The sequence below is a fragment of the Patagioenas fasciata genome, chromosome 3 (genome assembly GCF_037038585.1).
Source record: "Patagioenas fasciata isolate bPatFas1 chromosome 3, bPatFas1.hap1, whole genome shotgun sequence".
Taxonomy (NCBI): Eukaryota; Metazoa; Chordata; class Aves; order Columbiformes; family Columbidae; genus Patagioenas; species Patagioenas fasciata.
The window spans coordinates 93,636,238-93,653,762 of NC_092522.1; the positions used below are offsets into that span (position 1 = coordinate 93,636,238).

The 17,525-nt window shown below is 45.4% G+C and overlaps 2 protein-coding genes across 4 annotated transcripts; one reads left to right on the forward strand and one right to left on the reverse strand.

Annotated features, from left to right (window-relative positions):
• Positions 1 to 2,827: 2,827 nt before the first annotated feature.
• On the reverse strand, positions 2,828 to 10,926 carry MTO1 (mitochondrial tRNA translation optimization 1). Of its 2 annotated transcripts, none has more exons than XM_065835404.2 (12): positions 10,651 to 10,926; positions 10,338 to 10,537; positions 9,741 to 9,858; positions 8,400 to 8,689; positions 7,077 to 7,189; positions 6,747 to 6,937; positions 6,491 to 6,621; positions 5,821 to 6,025; positions 5,567 to 5,738; positions 4,764 to 4,882; positions 3,839 to 3,996; positions 2,828 to 3,657 (listed from the first exon to the last, which is right to left on the reverse strand). In XM_065835404.2, the coding sequence occupies exons 1-12, from the start codon at positions 10,871 to 10,873 to the stop codon at positions 3,430 to 3,432; spliced, it is 2,148 nt and encodes a 715-aa protein (XP_065691476.2). In that variant the 5' UTR covers positions 10,874 to 10,926; the 3' UTR covers positions 2,828 to 3,429. The 2 variants fall into 2 exon arrangements, with proteins under 2 accessions (XP_065691476.2, XP_071662970.1); XM_071806869.1 differs by having other exon boundaries at positions 10,832 to 10,894.
• Positions 10,927 to 11,080: 154 nt separating this feature from the next.
• On the forward strand, positions 11,081 to 17,483 carry CGAS (cyclic GMP-AMP synthase). 2 transcript variants are annotated; one of them, XM_065835407.2, is made up of 5 exons: positions 11,094 to 11,905; positions 12,785 to 13,019; positions 13,783 to 14,028; positions 15,385 to 15,487; positions 16,583 to 17,483. In XM_065835407.2, exons 1-5 carry the CDS (start codon positions 11,351 to 11,353, stop codon positions 16,923 to 16,925), a joined length of 1,482 nt encoding a protein of 493 aa, XP_065691479.2. In that variant the 5' UTR covers positions 11,094 to 11,350; the 3' UTR covers positions 16,926 to 17,483. The 2 variants fall into 2 exon arrangements, with proteins under 2 accessions (XP_071662971.1, XP_065691479.2); XM_071806870.1 differs by lacking the exon at positions 13,783 to 14,028 and having other exon boundaries at positions 11,081 to 11,905.
• Positions 17,484 to 17,525: the final 42 nt, after the last annotated feature.

Consider the following 17,525-nt stretch of genomic DNA (forward strand, 5'->3'; position numbering starts at 1 on the left):
TCTCCACCGCAGCGTTGGCCCTTCCTGAACCGCGCTGCTCCCTGGGAGCATTTGCAGCCACTCATGGTGGCTCTGCAGACCTGCTCCTGCAGCAGAGGGGCACAGGCTCTGCAGGGACACAGATGGCAACACGAGCATGTTCTAGGCTGTGCTTCACAGCTAAGCACCCCAAGGAGACTTCTCATGCTGTCAAAATATCTCAAATCCGCAAAGGGATGTAGAGGTTGCAGCCCTTAGCTTTCAGGCTTCAAGGTTTGCCATGGCCACGTTCCTTGGCACAGAGGACAAGACCCAGACAACATGTTTGGTGACTACATGATGGTGACTATGGAGTCAGAAAGCCTCTGATGGGAAGCCACACCTTTCTCCTCCCTGAGTTGCACATACAAGGTTGAGCCCAGACAGCAGTTTAGAAAGAAAAGCAACAAAAGCATAATTTTGTTTCCCTAAAGCATCCCTGTGGTCAGAACAACAGATCAAGAATCAAGCCCTTTTTCTCTGCCCTTTTTGTGATGGCAATTGCAGAGCAAGTCTCCCATCTGCCAGCTGAATGCCCCGGCCACCACTAACTTTGAGCACAAGAGGGGAAAGACACATATTATTTCTCACTAGCCCCATAAAGCCATGGCAAGAGATGGAAACAAACAGGTGGAAGGACTCTGACCAGCCCCAGGAGGAAGCACAAGAGAGCAGCTCACTGACGGAAACAGCGACTCCTAGGGGGCAGCAGATTCCTCCTGCATCCAGTAAAAGGGGCTTGAGATGCTGTCACTGGGTGGAGGAGCACAACCTGGGAGATGCAGGCATCGAAGCAAATAAACCCCATGGCATCTAAAATGAATGCAAGTGAAGATTGTTACTCACCAAAGTGCAAAGGCAATGTTCAACTAGAAGGCATGTCTGTACTTGGAAGGGCCAGCAAAGTGGGGGATTAAGGACAGACATTAAACAAAGCCACTGCTGCACCATCACAACCATTCCAGCCGTGCTGAGACCATCAAAGGTTGGTGGTCACAGCTTTTAGTGTTTCCTGGTGTAAAATATCTTCCCATTTTTCTCTTGCTCTCATCTTCCAGGCAGTAATAATGATGAAGGAACTGTGGCAGTTCAAGCGCTGTATAAAATGAAAGCTGAACAGGAAAGGAAGACAACAGTTGTCCTGAAAACCTGGTACAAGATGGTATGGTAGAGATCTGGTGAAATTTGGCTTAGGGAAAACTGGTCATCACCAGGCCTGTGTTCTGCAGGAGGGAAAAAAAAACAGACACTCACATGGAAACAGGGAGCACAAAGACCCTTGGTGTGCGCAACAAGTTAGGTCAACCTTGCCACACACCTGACCCTTGCTGCTTGCCAGGTCACAGTACAGATTAGAAGAGGCCAAAGTGTGATTCATTACAGCACAGCCAATGAAAGCAAGCAGACGCAAATGTCAATGGCAGGGTCCCCTGGTCCTGCCCTTCCCGTTCTGTCAGCCTTGGTGAGACCCACAGGACTGGTGAGCGTCTACGCCCACTTTGTCTTCATGTAAAAACCAAACCTCAGGCCTTATAACAAGTCAAGTCCCTGGTGGAGTTAGAAAGCAGATGGCACAATGTCCTATCTGCCTGTGCTATTTACAGTAGATTATTTAACCTTTCTCTGCTTGGCTTTCTTAATAGAATCATACAATCATTTTGGTCAGAAAAAACCCTCAAGATCATCGAGTCCAACCATCACCTAACTCTAGCACTAAACATGTCCCTAAGAGCCTCATCAAAGAGTCTCTTAAACACCTCCAGAGGTGGTGACTCCACCACTACCCCAGGCAGCCTGTTCCAATGCCTGACAACCCTTTCCGTGAATAAATTTTTCCCAATATCCAAACTAAAGCTCCCCCAGTGCAACTTGAGGCCATTTCTTCTTGTCCTATCACTTGGTACTTGGAAGAACTACTTGTACAACTAATTTTAGTTATGATTTGTTTTCATGTTAAAAGTCATCTCCAACAAGAACTGTTCGACAAATGTCTGCTGACTAGAACTAGGAAATACAGTTCTGAGACTGCACAATCTTTTAAAAGTGAGGATGAAGGTGTCAGTAGCGCTTCCCTCCTTGTCTGTAAAAACTAGATCTAAGTTTGTACACACATTGGTACATTGAAACCAAACACAATATGAAGATAATGCAGTGAAGAAAACATGAAACTTTTTTGATTAGAAGCTCTGCTACTCTCAACAGGCTTCTCAGATTCACACAACTGGAATTTCAAGAATACCATACCTGGAGCCACAGTTATACTGTGGAAAGTGTAGTTGCCTTCCTTTCCCTACACTTCAGGCTTACAAAGTTGAAGTAATTCTTTGAGCCAACAAAAATGAAAGGCAAATACAGACATAAAAGGGCAGATACAAGTTAGCTTTTTTGAGCCATTCTGACAGGAAGTGACCTACAGATCGTGTGTCTAAAACTGGTGACAATAGCCAATAGCTGGTGACAGGGAGAGGCTTTCAGGTCGGCCCAAAGAAAACTGTAAGCTCTGCCCACCCTCCTGCTGCATGACAACATCTCTGTCAACAAAAAAGGATTTGCTCTGACCCTTTCCTCTGGACAGGAAAGGTCCACTCACCCAGAGGAAACAGACAGAGGAAAGTCCAGGGTCACAGATTTCAAAATGATAGCTGCATTTAACTCCAACAAACTTGCTCCCAAGCCCCTTCGCACAGTCAGTTCTGAGGATATTCAGAAATTAGATTATCATCAGAGACAAGACTACCATCAGAGACCACTGCCTGAGTTGGGCAAGGATTCAGTGGGTGCGCAGAAAGAAAGCTAAGTTGCAATCAAGTTCTTCAGGAAGTCTCAAGCTTTATTTACCTTGAAGGAGGAAAAAAAAAAAAAGCCCAGGATACAGTGTTTACATTCAGTCGGTCTCCTACATAAGTTTAAATATTCGTGTGGCCCGCATTTTCATAAACAAGTGTCTCGTGTTGGCTGATATCACACTAAAACATCAGACTGTGCATGGCCACTGCACAGCTATAAACACAAGTACTGAAGTCAGTGGAGCACACTTCCCTTCTCAAACCCTCTTGTGCTGCTGTGCTGCTGTGAGTTCAGCATGGTAACATTTCTTGCTCGTTTCAGATGAGCAAAACACCATCCTGTCCAAGATGCTTTAGATTTTGACCACCTGACATCTTCCAAATGAGTGAAATTTTCAGAGCAATTCCCATATTTTCATTTGGATTGGCAAAACCACAGGCTGTACTTCAGTTTCTGAGCATCTACTTAAGGTCTGCACATCTGTCATCTTTGTTCCACTCACTGACACTGCCACAGGACACAACCAGAACTGCACGGGATCCAGCCAGCATCGGTTTTATCTGCGAAGAGGCTCGTGAGTGCAGGTGATCTTGCCACATTCTCTGGTAGGAGTGGTGCACTTCTCTACAAAAGTGTTTTAACAAAGGTACGCTCTGGCTCCTCTTCAGAAAACTCTGCTGAAATCTGTCTTTCAGAAGTTGCTTTCTCTGAGTACATTTTCCCTGGTAAATACCTGCCAGTCTGAGGTAATGCTTTTGGCGTCTCTGACTTCTGATGATTGGTTTTCACATACCTTAGCAGATTAACAATAGCAGCTGGTGTAATTCCAGGGATGCGGCTGACTGCACCGATCTGCATGTGGAAACAGGAACAAATTAACCAAGAGCAAACCGACACATCTGAGCTAGTGAGAAATGAGATTAAAATCTGTGGGTATTCCTTCCCCTGATTGCCCTTACCCCTCCCATGCCCCTTGGGAAGACACAGAAGGGATTTCATTTCTCCTCAGCCTTGCTGTGGCCCAGTATCTTACCGTCTGGGGACGGTTAGAGTCCAGTTTCTCCCGCACCTCTGTTGAGAGCGATGCATCAATGGCAAAGTAATCAATATCCTCTGGCAGTCGGAGGGCTTCATCACGACGCACTTCTTCTATTTCCTGCTGTTGGTTGACTACACACCACTCGTAAGCAACTGTGACGGAAGATCAGAGAAACAAGAAGACCAGATATAGATGTTCATGTGAAACAGGTCATTTGTAGGAATTCTTGAAAGCAGAATGAGCAATTCCACTGAGATGGTCAAAAGCTCCTAAGGAAGTCTCTAGCCTCACAGACTAAAGATCGTAATTCACATCACTACTTTGGAAGCCACACTCTTGAATTTGTTACAGGAATTAAGATACATGGGTTGGCTTTTCCTCTCATCCCAGGAGAGGATGGTCTATTTGACAGAGCAGTAAGGACAAAAAAACCAGGAGAGAACATGAATAATTGATATTGCCCCAAGTGAAAAACAGGTACTTGTGTAGGGCTGTGGCCTACGGTAAAAGGTGCATGCTCTGATAGAATCATAGAATAATTTCAGTTAAAAGAGACCCTCAGGATCATAGAGTCCAACCATAACCTAACTCTAGCAGCATGTCCCTAAGAACCTCATCTAAATGCCTTTGAAACACCTCCAGGGATGATGACTCCACCACTTCCCTGGGCAGCCTGTTCCAATACCTGACAACCCTTTCTGTAAAGAATTTTTTCGTAATATCCAATCTAAACCTCCCCTGGCACAACTTGAGGCCATTTCCTCTTGTCCTATCACTTGGTACTTGGGAGAAGAGACCAACACCCTCCATAACAGAATTTCACTTCACTAGGCAGCAACATCAAACACTGGGATGAATGGGTTGGTTCTCCCCTTACTGAACAAAACCTACACGGATCCCATTAACTCCTGTGCTCTACCTTCTATCTTCAGTCTCTCTGCCAGTTGTCTCCATTCAGCAAGCTTTCCCAGGGGCTCAGGGACAGCCCTTGCCAGAACTTCCATGTCGGCCTCTGGATACTGAAGGATGTCAAAGGCGCTGTGGAGAACAATAGTTTTTATGGTTGGAAGGAGTCGCTCACATCAGGCAGCAAACTTTTAAAGATCCCAGCACAAGCCAGAGAAACTGGAGAGCCATGCTCACCTCCCTACTATCCCCTCTCAGGCAACACCAGAGCAGTTCAGCATTTTATGAGAAATGAACAGCCAGAAAGAAGGGACAAGGTAAGGGCATCAAGGGGAACATTTCACAGAGAGTCAGCCAGGCCTTTGTCTCTTATTTAGAACAACAGAAAAGGTAAGGTGAGATAAAGGATGGGTAAAGGAAGCAAGGGCCTTTGTGTACAAGAACAGCTACCATCTGACACTAGCCTGAAATCAATTAATTGCTGCTTCATCAAGCTTTCAGCAAAGCAGCAACCACTCCAAAACTGTCGCCATTTGGTGACACTCTCAGTAAGGACAACAAAAACTGTCTGGGCCAGTGGAGTACTCCTTTACTTGGGGGGTCTATGTCAGCATCAGCATACATAGCATAGTAAAATCACCTATGTCGCACTTATTCTATAGGCAAACATCAGATTTCTGTCCCCTGAAGGTGATAATGCTGGAACCCTGGAGTACCAATGGCTTCAGGACAAACACACAAATGCTGTGAAACCACTAACCAGATGTGTCAAAGCAAGTGTAGATCAGAGCAGAAAGCTTCAGCTGTAACCTTTACCTGACCGGTGACCTTCGACTGCTACTGATGGAGACTTCTGGTAATAACTGGGACCATTTGGATATGCTGAACTGAAGGGATTTTAGTGTCGCAATTCCATCCTCTAAAGCAGCTTTCATTTTAACTGCTTGTTCGTATCGCTGCTGTGACACACATCCAGCTTCTTCAAAACCTGCAAGAGGCAGATGGTGTATGAGACAAAGGTCTACAACCAGGCAGAGCTTCTTACTGCAAGAGCCACCGTAACAAAATACCTCTGTGGGTGAGCCTGGCATCAGCGTTGTCAGGCCGGAGGGACATGCGGAACTCCACGCGGCTGGTGAACATCCGGTATGGCTCGTTGGTGCCCAGAGTGGTGAGGTCATCGATGAGGACACCGATGTAGCCTTCGGTGCGACTGATAACGAAAGGGGGCTTGCCATGAACCCGTAGGCAAGCGTTGATCCCAGCAATCACACCCTACGCAGACAGAAAATGAACCAAAAAACATTTATCAGTTTCTTCATGGCTAAAATATCAACACATCTGCCTCCAAAGACTTGTGTGTCAAACTGTACCCTGGAAAATGCAATAATCTATGCTAGCAACCTAGGCAGTTTCTTTCTTGTGATACTATAAGTATCTCAAGGGCTCCTTGGCCCCTGCTGACATGACTAGAGACAATTTCCACATGTTTTCAATTTCAGTTTCTCCATGTTGAAACATTTGACAGTACTTCCAATTACCTTAGTCACTACAATCTCAGTAACAACAACTGTAGATACTAAAAGTAAAAATATCTTGGCAAGTCCAGAATTGAGGTGAGCAAAAAAAGTAAGAACATCTCATTAGCACAAGATGGGCCTAGCAAGACTGCGCATCAAAGGCAGATGCCAAGGCAATATCCCTTTTCGAGTGCTGCGACGCACAATCAGATTCACACACCTGAGCTGCAGCTTCTTCGTAGCCTGTAGTGCCATTTATCTGGCCTGCCAAGAAGAGGCGTTGAACCAGACGAGACTCAAGAGAAGCAGTCAATTGACGGGGGTCTAAAAAGTCATATTGCACCCCATAGCCTATGTCAAACAACACGAGAGATCGCTGTATCAAATAATTAATTTTATTTCATATTTCTTTTGTTTTGCTATGCTCTAAACAAAATCTGGTTGTTATTAACTGGTAACCAATATGACCCCCTTACCTGGCTGCAAGATCTTGGCTTTTTCCAAGCCTGGGATGGACTTGATCACCTGCTCCTGGAGCTCAGGTGGCAGTGTCATTGACATGCCTTGGGGGTAAATGACATTGGACTCCAAGCCTTCTGGCTCCAGCCACACCTGATGTTCTCGGTTTGGGAAGCGCAGAACCTTTGATTCAAAAGAAGGACAGTACCTGCAATAGTCAATAGCCATGAGCATCATCTGACATGGAGAAAAAGTAACTTTCCAGAAGCAAAGCAGGAGAGACCCACAGTTTCAGACAGTCTGTCAGCTCGTGCCACTGAGAGCCTTGCATGATGTCACATACTCACCGTGGGCCCCTTGTAGTCTCCTTTATATGGTTGTTCAGGTGGAGGTTATCAAGGACAATCTGCTGGGCTTTGGGGGTAGTGCGAGTCAAGTAACATGACAGTTGATCTTCTGGCTGAAAGAGGCCAAAACTCAGTTTAAGTTAATCCAGTCACAACTCCGTATTCTTACTGAACAGCTCTCTTTGAGGATCTTCAAGGGTTTTTCCATGATAATTAGCTCTCACTTCCTGGAGAGATGGGTAGTGCTGTCACAACCACTCTACAGACAGAGCACAAGCAATCAGAGAGCTTGAGCAACAAGCCCAAAAGCAGATCAAGAACAGAACAGAACTTCGGAGTCGAGAATTCAAGTTCTATTCTACACACCGCATTCCTAATTACAGGATGGATATTTCTACTAAAGCAATGCGTTATATCACAGCATTCAAATTAACCACAGGAATTCAGAGCTCTGAAGGAAGAGGAGGAAGTGCTGACCCTGCAGCTAACAGCCAATTAAAGAATTTGGCGAGGGAAAAAAAACCAATAAAACTCAAAACCCTTCAATTAATATGGAAAGTTCAAGGTTTGGAAAAAAGCACCATATAAAGTATTTCACAGTTTTTTTCTGAAAAAGAGTCAATGGACTCAACATTCCAATGGTAATAATTTGCACCTCAACTCCTTAAAACCTTTCCTACACATACCAAGGACTTGATGGGATATTTCTTTTGCCTCTGTCCCGATTATAATAGGTTATTGCAATATGCTTTGGAGCAAATTAACTCCTGATACTTAATTCTGTGCTGTTTAACTACATTATGTAAGAATGCCATTTTTCAAGGTTTGGAAAATTGAGTTTCTTCTGCTTTTAAGTTACTGTTAACATGCCATCTCTGAGTTCTGTGGATAGTTATTCTTTTTCTTTCTGAGTCAAAACTATTAATGATCTCTAATTTCAACATTTTAATCTTATTCTAGAGCTGAGGTAACAAGCAACACATCATAAATCTCCACAATACAGGTCTAATACTGGAAGTAGTTTGTAAATCACCCACATAATGAGCATGTGAAGAATACTACTAACAATATCACGTTTCATGCACTAGAGTGAACGTAAAGAAAGTTTGGATCTCAAGTCGAGAAGCGAGAGGAAAAAGGTACTTGCTTTCAGAAAACAAAAAGCAATTTCGTTCTTAGCTCTGAGAGTCCTGAGAGACACAATACCCCCAGTATGAACACAGCCCAGCTTCCTTTCCCAGCTGCCAACTCCCTGGCTGATTCTGACAGTCCCAGAACTGGTCCCCAGCCGGCTCTACGTGCATTTGATGTGTGTTATCCCACCTTGATCCACACAGCTTCGCTGAGGAAGCTGAACGGCACTGGAGGATTGTCAGCCACACGTTCCTCCAGACCACTGAAGTCAATTGTATCTTTGGTAAGCCGGGGCGGTGTTCCAGTCTTCAACCTGCCCATGGTAAATCCCAGTTTCTCCAGCGTCTGAGCCAGCCCGATGGCTGGCTGGTCCCCCAGCCGCCCAGCTGGGTGCATCTCCAGCCCGATGAGGACCATCCCCCTCAGAAATGTCCCGGTGGTCAGGATAACACTCCCGGCATGTACTGTGCTCCCATCCTCTGAAACAGCAAGTTTTCCAAGATGCACATATTTCAGCATCAACAAAACCCCGGTACTCTGGTGCTTCTGTCTAAAACTAGACTAATGCTGCTCGCTGAGCGTTTCTTCACCTTTTATTATTTGACAAAATCAGTATTTCAATAATAAAAGCTCTAATACTAATAAATGCAATAAACGGCATATAGTTATTTCTATATTTTTTCTACTCCTAAACACAGAATCACAGAATGTTAGGGATTGGAAGGAACCTTGAAAGATCATCTCGTCCAATCCCCTGCTGGAGCAGGAACATCTAGATGAGGTTACACAGGAAGGCGCCCAGGCGGGTTTTGAATGTCTCCAGAGAAGGAGACTCCACAACTCCCCTGGGCAGCCTGTTCCAGTGCTCCGTCACCCTCACTGTGAAGAAGTTTCTTCTCATATTTAAATGGAACCTCCTGTGTTCCAGTTTGTACTCACTGCCCCTTGTCCTATCATTGGTTGGCATCGAGAAGAGCCTGGGTCCATCCTGGTGACACTCACCCTTTACATATTTATACACATTAATAAGGTCAACCCTCAGTCTCCTCCAAGCTAAAGAGACCCAGCTCCCTCAGCCTTTCCTCCTACAGGAGATGCTCCACCCTTCATCATCTTTGTGACAGAAAACCCACTCCTGGGAAAATTTCTGATGCAGGCCTTTATTTTGGAAACCCTGTTAGCTAGAGCAGCAAGGGGTAATAAAGTGTGAGTCTGCTAGTACCAGGACACCACCACTTAGTAACGTTGTTGGCAGCAGGTGCCATTTACCAAACAAAATCTCAAAATGCAGCATGAAACTCAGTATCGCTAGTCTGAAGTAAATTAAACATATATAACCTGCCAACATCCCATCAATCCAGGTATATTTGTCATCGTTATTACAGACATTAGCCTAGTTTAATTCACATTCAGTCTAAACCACTTCTATCGGCTAATTCAACTTTCTTGCTAATGAATCAGAAATGTCTACCCCAAAGGCTGCTCTTAGTGTAGAATAACTGACAGTGCTATCGAGTTACCAGCACTTACCCAGCACGACTCCTGTGACTTGGCATTTCCCAGGACGGTCTGCTTCTGGCTCTGTCAAGAGCAGATCCTCCACAGACGCCTCACGAACTGTCAACAGTGGTGTGTTAAGGATCTCTTTCTGTCATGAAAGGAGTTACTGCAAAAATTTAGGAAGTTCTGTGACAGGCGGGCAATCCCAACCCCTACTGAAAATATCTCACCCTCTTCCATTCTTACCAGGTCAACTGGAAGACCCTCAGAGACTGCACTGTCCTGATGTACTGAGTAGGACTTTTCATTCACAGAGTTTATCCTCAAAAGAAACTATTTCATCATGAAGCCTGACCTGTGTATAAAATTCTACAGAGCTTTTTAAACTATGCTGAGCTCCAACAGCTTACACTCCATTAAAGTACCAAACAGAAAGGTATCTACATTTGATAAGAAAATATTAAAAACCAAACCACCCCCTCACCATTCTCTATAGTTTATCCTAATATTTCAGATTTGAGTAATTCACTCTTAATACTCCAGCACACAAACACAAAAATCCCTGGAAATAAACCCGCGTTTGCTTGTGTGAGTCCCCGCGCAGGGTGCGCCCCCCGCTCCTCTCACCTGCATCTGCTCCTTGTAGAGCCGCCGGTCGATCTGTGCGCGCAGGCCCCAGACGGCCGGGCCCTTGCAGCGGTTCAGCACCTTGTAGTGCACCCCGGATCGGTCGCAGACGCGGCCGCACAGCCCGTCCAGGGCGTCCACCTCCCTCATGAGGTGCCCCTTCCCGATGCCGCCGAAGGAGGGATTGCAGGACATGGCCCCTGCGGAGGGACACACGGACACCGCTCACCACCGCCGCTCACCGCTCCCGCAGCCTCCCCGCACCGGGGAGACCCCGCGGGTCCTCCCCCCCGCCGGGGGCACCCCGCGGTACCGATGGTGTCGATCCTGTGCGTGAGCAGCAGCGTGCGGGCTCCGCCGCGAGCGGCCGCCGCCGCCGCCTCCGTCCCCGCATGGCCCCCACCGATCACCACCACCTCGTAGCGCGGTGACCCCGCCGCCCCGGCTTCGCTGCCCACCCGGCGGTGCACGGGACGCGGCGCCGGGGGTGGCACCTGGGGTAGCGCCAGGCGGCGCCAGCTGCTGCGCAGCATCATGGAGCCCGACAAGCCGCCCGGCAGCGGGCAGCGGCCTGCAGGCGGAACCGGAAGCGAGGGGTGCACGCTGCCGCGGCCCGGCTGCTCGGGGGCGGGGCGGGCAGAGCCGTTCGCTCCTGAGGGGCGGTGTCTGCTACCGGGCCCGGCCCAGCGGCGCTGGCGGGCGGCTGGTGAGGCGGAGCAGCCGCGGTGCTCGCGGTAGGTGGGGCCGCTCGGGAGCGGGAAAATGCTGGCAGGGGATTGGGGGCAGGTGGGTGGCCGCGCCCTCCGGATGGCCTGGCCGTCGTCGCCGGGTGTTTGCCGCGCCCGGGTTGCCGGGCAGGAGCGGGCAGCGCCGAGACTCAGCCCCCTTCCGTCGGGGTTTCGTTTCCTCGGCGGAGCGGCGCTGCCTGGAAGAGGAACTTGTCTGAGGCGAGAGGCGGGAACTCACCTTTGGCGGGGCCGCCCTTGCCGCTCTGTGGGGGCGGAGCGGAGTCCATGGAGGGCGCCGCTGGCCGAGGGGCTCGGGGCAGGCGGGGCGCGCGTTCCGCAGCCTCGAGGGGCCGGGGCGCGGCGGGGGGCGCAGCCCGCGCCTCGTCCCGGGGTCGCGGGGCTGGCGGCAGCCCGGACCGTGCCGTGATCCTTGGGGCGCAGCAACGGGATGGAGCCGCCGCCCGGCGCGGCCGCCCGGCGCAGCGAGCCCCCGCCCCTAGGAGCCCGCCGGCGCGCACGGCAGCGGGCGGCGGAGAGGTGCCCTCCGCTCCTCGGAGCAGGGCGGCGGCCGCCAGAGCCCCCGCGGCGCAGAGGCGAGCGGCCGTGCCCGACGGGGCTGTCGCTGCCCCCGTGGCCGCCCACGTCCTCCCGCCTGCAGTGGGTCCTCTGCGGCTCCGGGAGGTGCTGTCGCGGCTCACACTGCCCCGCCAGGACGTGTCGGACGCGGCGGAGGTGGTGAACCAGGTGGTCTCGCAGCTGATCCAGGCCATCCGGAGCACGGACGGCAGCTTCGGTTCCATCGAGCGGCTGGGCGCCGGCAGTTACTACGAGCACGTCAAGGTGGGTGCGGGGCTGCGGCCGGCCTGGCAGCGCCTCTCCCGCCGGGGCGGCCCGACGGGCGGGACGCGTCGCAGTGCCGGGCCGGGCTGCGGGTTGGTGCGGGCGGGCAGCAGCAGCCGGAGCCCGACGAGCGGCTCGTACCGACCGCTTTGCGCTGCTCCCGCCGCTTGAGAACAGGTATAAGGTGGCCCTTCCGACGAGGAAAGACTTTAAGGGTTACTGCGTTAATCACGAAGTAGCTAGCTTACTGAAAAATGGATGTATCTGCACTTAGTAAGAGACGCTGCTTGAACAGGACTCGCGTTAAAGCCGTAGCCAGCCCCAGCCCATGCACTGTGCCTAGGTAAGCCCAGTGTAACCGGAGAGTCTAGCACTGCACGAACAGGCTCTGTGCCAGTTTTTAGTGTATAATTTAATTTATAGCTTTTTCAAAAAGCAGGAGAATTTTTTTTTTTTTTTTCCTGGTGTCAGCTCGATCTCAAACAAACTCAAACATGGGGACATTTTATTCTTAAACCAGCATTAGGCATAGCAATACTTCATTTTTTTTTTTTCCTCACACCTGATTCCTATATGCAAAAGGATGACTAAGACCCACATTTATGCATTACCCAGAACAGCTTAAGAATCTTAAAACTTCATTAAAAATTAATAAGTTGGAAAGGTGGGAAAAAACCTGCTATCAGTAAATTGCTCTTCTCCACTCAACTGCACAGGAATCTTGTAATACAAATCCCCAGAAGTAAGCTCATATTTCACACCAGGCATAAAAAGTAGACCAAGGCTGTTGTAGATAAAAGTGCAACCAGAAAAAAAAAGAAATCTAAAGAGAGTAAAACCTCAATTGCATATTGACTGTTGTATTCTTGGACTTTGCAGGTAACTGAACCAAACGAGTTCGACATTATGCTTGTAATGCCTGTTGCAAGACTTCAGCTGGATGAAAGTGATGACACTGGTGCCTTTTATTATCTAACATTCAAAAGAAATCCTAAAGAAAAGTATTTATTGAAGTTTTTAGATGAAGATGGAAAATTATCAGCCTTCAAAATGCTTGAAGCACTAAGAGGAATCATTAAAAGAGAAGTAAAAAACATTACAAGAAACACTGAAAGTAAGTATTTAGCGAACAAGCTTCACCTAGGAGTGCTAAAAATCCAATTACATTGCCCATATGCATTGCATTGTTGTTAATAAAATGTGATGTTTCCCCCCAGTCAACTGTCTCTTTGTAGCAAGGTAGCTATAACTGTAACCCTGCTTGTCCCCAGTGTCTCAAGTTTGTTCTTGTGCTAAGAATCACCACAAATACATCAGAGCTAATCACAGTATGTGATGAGCCCATCAATCCACTATGCAATCCTCTTTCCATGTGAAAATAATATTAATGGTTCCGTCACATGCTCGGTACTTATATTCAAAATATACAGATCATGTAGTATCTGCCATATATAAAGAGTCATTTGCTGAACTTGTAGCTGGAAGAGCTTTCTTCTATACATTATCTAATATTTTATATCAATCTCTGTAGAAAACACATCCCCTTTTACAGTGCTTTCTTCAAAACCTTCAGAAACATTGTGGTCAAATCTCTTCCATCTCAGCGTTTCCATGAGTGAAGCAGTTAAACATTACCAGATTTCTGATTCTGTAGATACAGTAAATCAAGCAAGCACAGCAGTTCAGAAAGTTCCTTATTTCATAGAACTAGTTAACAGGCCTTCTTAATATTTTATTTAAAATCCATATCTTGAAGGAGAAAGAACTAAGTGACTGAACCCAGGTACTTCTCGTGATTGATTTTATAAACTCCATTAAAAACTTTATTTTAAAAAAGTTTCTTCTATATTTAAAAAAAAAAATTTCTTTATTACTAGATGTGGAAGTGACTGTGAAAAGGAGAAAGTCTGGAAGCCCTGCAATAACTCTTCAGATCAAAAAGCCTCTGGCAGAAATATCGGTGGACATCATCTTGACTTTGAAAGTTCAGCAGAGCTGGCCGCCCAGCACACAGGACGGCCTCAAAGTTGAACAGTGGCTGGGAAGAAAAGTCAGGCGAGATCTCAGATATGAATCAGTTTATTTAGTAGCCAAGCAAAACAAAAAAGAAAAGGTTCTAAGAGGTACCTGAAATACAGACAATAAGTCTAAGTTATGAATTATCTTCTCTAGAACTTGATCACTTACATGTGCTATAAAGAGGGTATCCAGGCTCTGTTCAGTATTCTGCCTTCGAGGTACAGATATTGGTCTTATCCTGTGTACATCCACATCAAAGACAATTGAAATCTCTCTTTAAAACACCAGATCTGTGACACTGCTTGTCCTGTACTGAAATCTAAAGACAAAATGCTCTGCCGAGCTGTATGCTAACCACTCCAAAGAGCGTTATAGTAAATGTACTAAGTCAGACACACGAATATGGACTTTTCCTGTGGTAGTGCTGTGCTTAACAGCAACATCTGCTCCTTTGCTTTGCAAGAAAAAAAGGTAAATTAAAAGGAGATTTCTAAAAAGGTGGGGAACATCCCTGTAAGTGGGACTGTATACAGAAGTTATATACTTCAGCAGAAGTAAACTTTTCTAGCAAGATACATTATTTCTTGTTGAACTCTGGTATGGCTACAGGCTTTTGGGTTTTTTTCCCTCTCTCCAGACCAGGGTCATACCAAGCCTACATTAGTTTGCAGAAACATCCCAACTTGTCATTGCATTATGAGAAGTGATGATTTCAGCAAAAAGAGTCCAGGGAATCTGGTATTTTTTTTTTAATTAGCATGCCCATCTTAACAATGACAAATCATTACTGGGCTATCACTTCCTGTGAAAGTGAAATGCAAAGATTAACTGAACCGAACAGGCAAGGGAAACAGTCCAGCTTACCTAAGGAAGTCAAAAATGATTGCTGGTGTTTTTAAAACAGGGGGTTGAGCTATGTTCATCATTGTTTTCAGAAACATTACCAGAAGAACAAAAATAAATGCTTTAGAACAGTCACCTTACCTGAGACAAATTCACAGGCATATTACTTGCACAAAGAAATTGAAATCAGTGGTGAAGATCTTTTTTCTTCAAAACCAGAATGGTGACACAGTAAGGCTAATAACACAGAACAGAAATTCAAAAGTAGTTGATTTCTTTGACTAGTGTAATTCCCTAAATCATGTTCAACAAGTATAAAAAAGTTCAGAATTAAGCTTAATTTTAAAGCGAATCCAAACATCCGTAAGAGTATAGTTAAAACATTGAAACCATTAACTCTGTCCTATGTTAATAGCATTGTAATTCTCTTTGTGTGGACTAGCTGGGGAATTAAGGACAAATTAACCAATTGTAGTCACCAAATTACTTTTTAAATTTTTTTTTAAGTGATATTTAAGATTAAGTAAATTATAGAGTCTTTTTTCTTTTTTTCCTAGTTATAGACAGTGGTACTTCTTGCTGTGTAACAATTTTAACAATCTTTTACTCAACTTTAGGAAACACCTGGCGACTTTCTTTTTCGCATATTGAGAAGACCATGCTGAACAACCATGGCAGCTCGAAGACGTGTTGTGAGTCTGATGGACCAAAGTGCAGCAGGTTGGTCTTTCATAGGAAAAACTAAAAAAGTTTAAGCCTGTGTGAGCCACACTAGCACTGTTTAATTGTTAAGAATTTGATCTAGGACTAATTACTCATAAGGAGCAAGAATAAGGCTTTTAGGCATTATTGTGCTACAGCAGCACAACACTTTGTGTACTCGCTGAATATCTGACTTGCATTTACTCAGTGAGAAGTGGAAACAAATTAGCTTGTGGGGTTACATTCCAGACTTGCCTTAGAAAGCAAAAAGATGTGACTCGTTAAATAATCTTTGCCAAACTCAGTCCTGTTTAAGAACCAGCTTAATAGTCTGATGACTCAGCTTTCTGAACTTTGGGAGCAAAATTACACTTCATACCAAGGCAATTTCTAAAACAATGGTGAGAAAAGAACTGAATGGGATCAGGATGAATAAATGTGATTTTTTTGAGTCCAATAAAAACTGGTTTCTCTGTTTCTTCAAAGAGAAAGAACAAAACCCACATGAGGTACAGAACTTCCTTAAGAGTAAACCAGGTTCTTGGTTTATTTAATTACATATTGTACTGAATCAAGCAAGTCACAAGAGAACTAATACATAATTCTTTGTGTTTGCTTTACAAATATCAGACATGCTGTGCTCTCACCTAGCAGTGGATTAAACTGTATATACACCTCTTACCCTTGTGGTGTGCATTTCTCAGTGTAAATCTGAGCCAAAAGGGCAGGTTTAATCTTACGTGGTGCTTCAAATTCACATTACACTGGTAGCACCTGCAGCTGGGAGCCTGTACTGCCTCAGCATGCTGCTGCCCTACACTTTGTACTTTGGTGTGGCTGTTGCTACTGGTGAATGTGGTGCATGCATAAAACTTGCTGTTTATAGTAGAAATCCTTCATTGTTAGACTCTAACTTCATATGCAGTAGTTGAAGGATTATCCAGCCTCTTGCTGCACTTATTCTCAGATATTATTCAGAATATTACTGAAAAGATTATTCTATTACAGAACATTTTGATTGGGTTCATGAATAATATATATTTAACCATCTAAAATACATATTGAGAACTGACTATGTAGAAGGTATCTAATAAATTCTTATTTATTCAACAGGAAAAGTTGTCTTAAGCTTTTGAAGTATCTTCTAGAACGACTTAAAATGAAACATCCAAAAGAGTTGGACAAAATCTGTTCATATCATGTCAAAACTGCTTTTTTCCATTCCTGTGTCATATGGCCAAATGACACAGACTGGACTTGGGGAGACCTGGATCACTGCTTTCAGAAATATCTGGGATATTTTCTGGATTGCCTGCAAAAGTATCAGCTGCCACACTTCTTTATTCCCCAATACAACTTGCTTGGCCTGGAAGATAAGGCAAGCTGTGATTTCCTTTCAAGACAAATAAACCAGCAACTGAACAACAGATTCCCAATATTTCAGGAAATGTCTTAAAAACACTGTTTACGATGATTATGTAAAACCAAATTGAGTACGTTTGCATATTTAAAACCAGACGTTCTTCACCTTAAGTTACTCCTCAGTAGTCTAATACTATAAAAAACCAAAATAAAATCAAGAATACTGTGGTAAAAAAATGCCTATCAGCCTGTTAAAAGAAGTAGGACTTTTAAAGTAATATTTTTCTTCCCTATCCAAATACAGTTGTCACCTGTAAAATATCTTCAAGGTATACTAAAAACATATAGAAGAATTTGCAATAGTTAATCTCCCACATGTACTTTCTACAGTTTCGAATATGAAGGCATCAATGACTGGGTAAAGTGAAAACTGACAATTTTATTTAAAATGAAGATCCACTGCAGAATATCCAAAATACACTTTTGCATTCAAAAGACAAAAAAGCCCAAACACTGGAATTACTTCGACATAAACCAGAACACTGTCTCCAGATCAGCTGGGTGGATGAAGACCTTTTGCAGAGGACAATCACCAGCAACAGTGAGCGGAGAATATGGTATCAAAATAAAATGAAGTTCCTGAAATAACTTATCTCTTCTGAGTCTTCAGAATTTGTTTGGAAATGAGTCTTTT

What these genes read in the sequence shown, in the direction of transcription:
- CGAS (XM_065835407.2), top strand. Translation starts at nt 11,351, where the DNA reads ATGGAGGGCGCCGCTGGCCGAGGGGCTCGGGGCAGGCGGGGCGCGCGT. An exon ending in GTTACTACGAGCACGTCAAG is followed by an intron (nt 11,906 to 12,784) that starts GTGGGTGCGGGG and finishes TGGACTTTGCAG; the next exon opens with GTAACTGAACCAAACGAGTT. An exon ending in GATGGACCAAAGTGCAGCAG is followed by an intron (nt 15,488 to 16,582) that starts GTTGGTCTTTCA and finishes TTTATTCAACAG; the next exon opens with GAAAAGTTGTCTTAAGCTTT.
- MTO1 (XM_065835404.2), bottom strand. Translation starts at nt 10,873, where the DNA reads ATGATGCTGCGCAGCAGCTGGCGCCGCCTGGCGCTACCCCAGGTGCCA. An exon ending in TGCCAGGCTCACCCACAGAG is followed by an intron (nt 5,739 to 5,820) that starts GTATTTTGTTAC and finishes TGCCTCTTGCAG; the next exon opens with GTTTTGAAGAAGCTGGATGT. An exon ending in ACTCTAACCGTCCCCAGACG is followed by an intron (nt 3,658 to 3,838) that starts GTAAGATACTGG and finishes TTCCACATGCAG; the next exon opens with ATCGGTGCAGTCAGCCGCAT.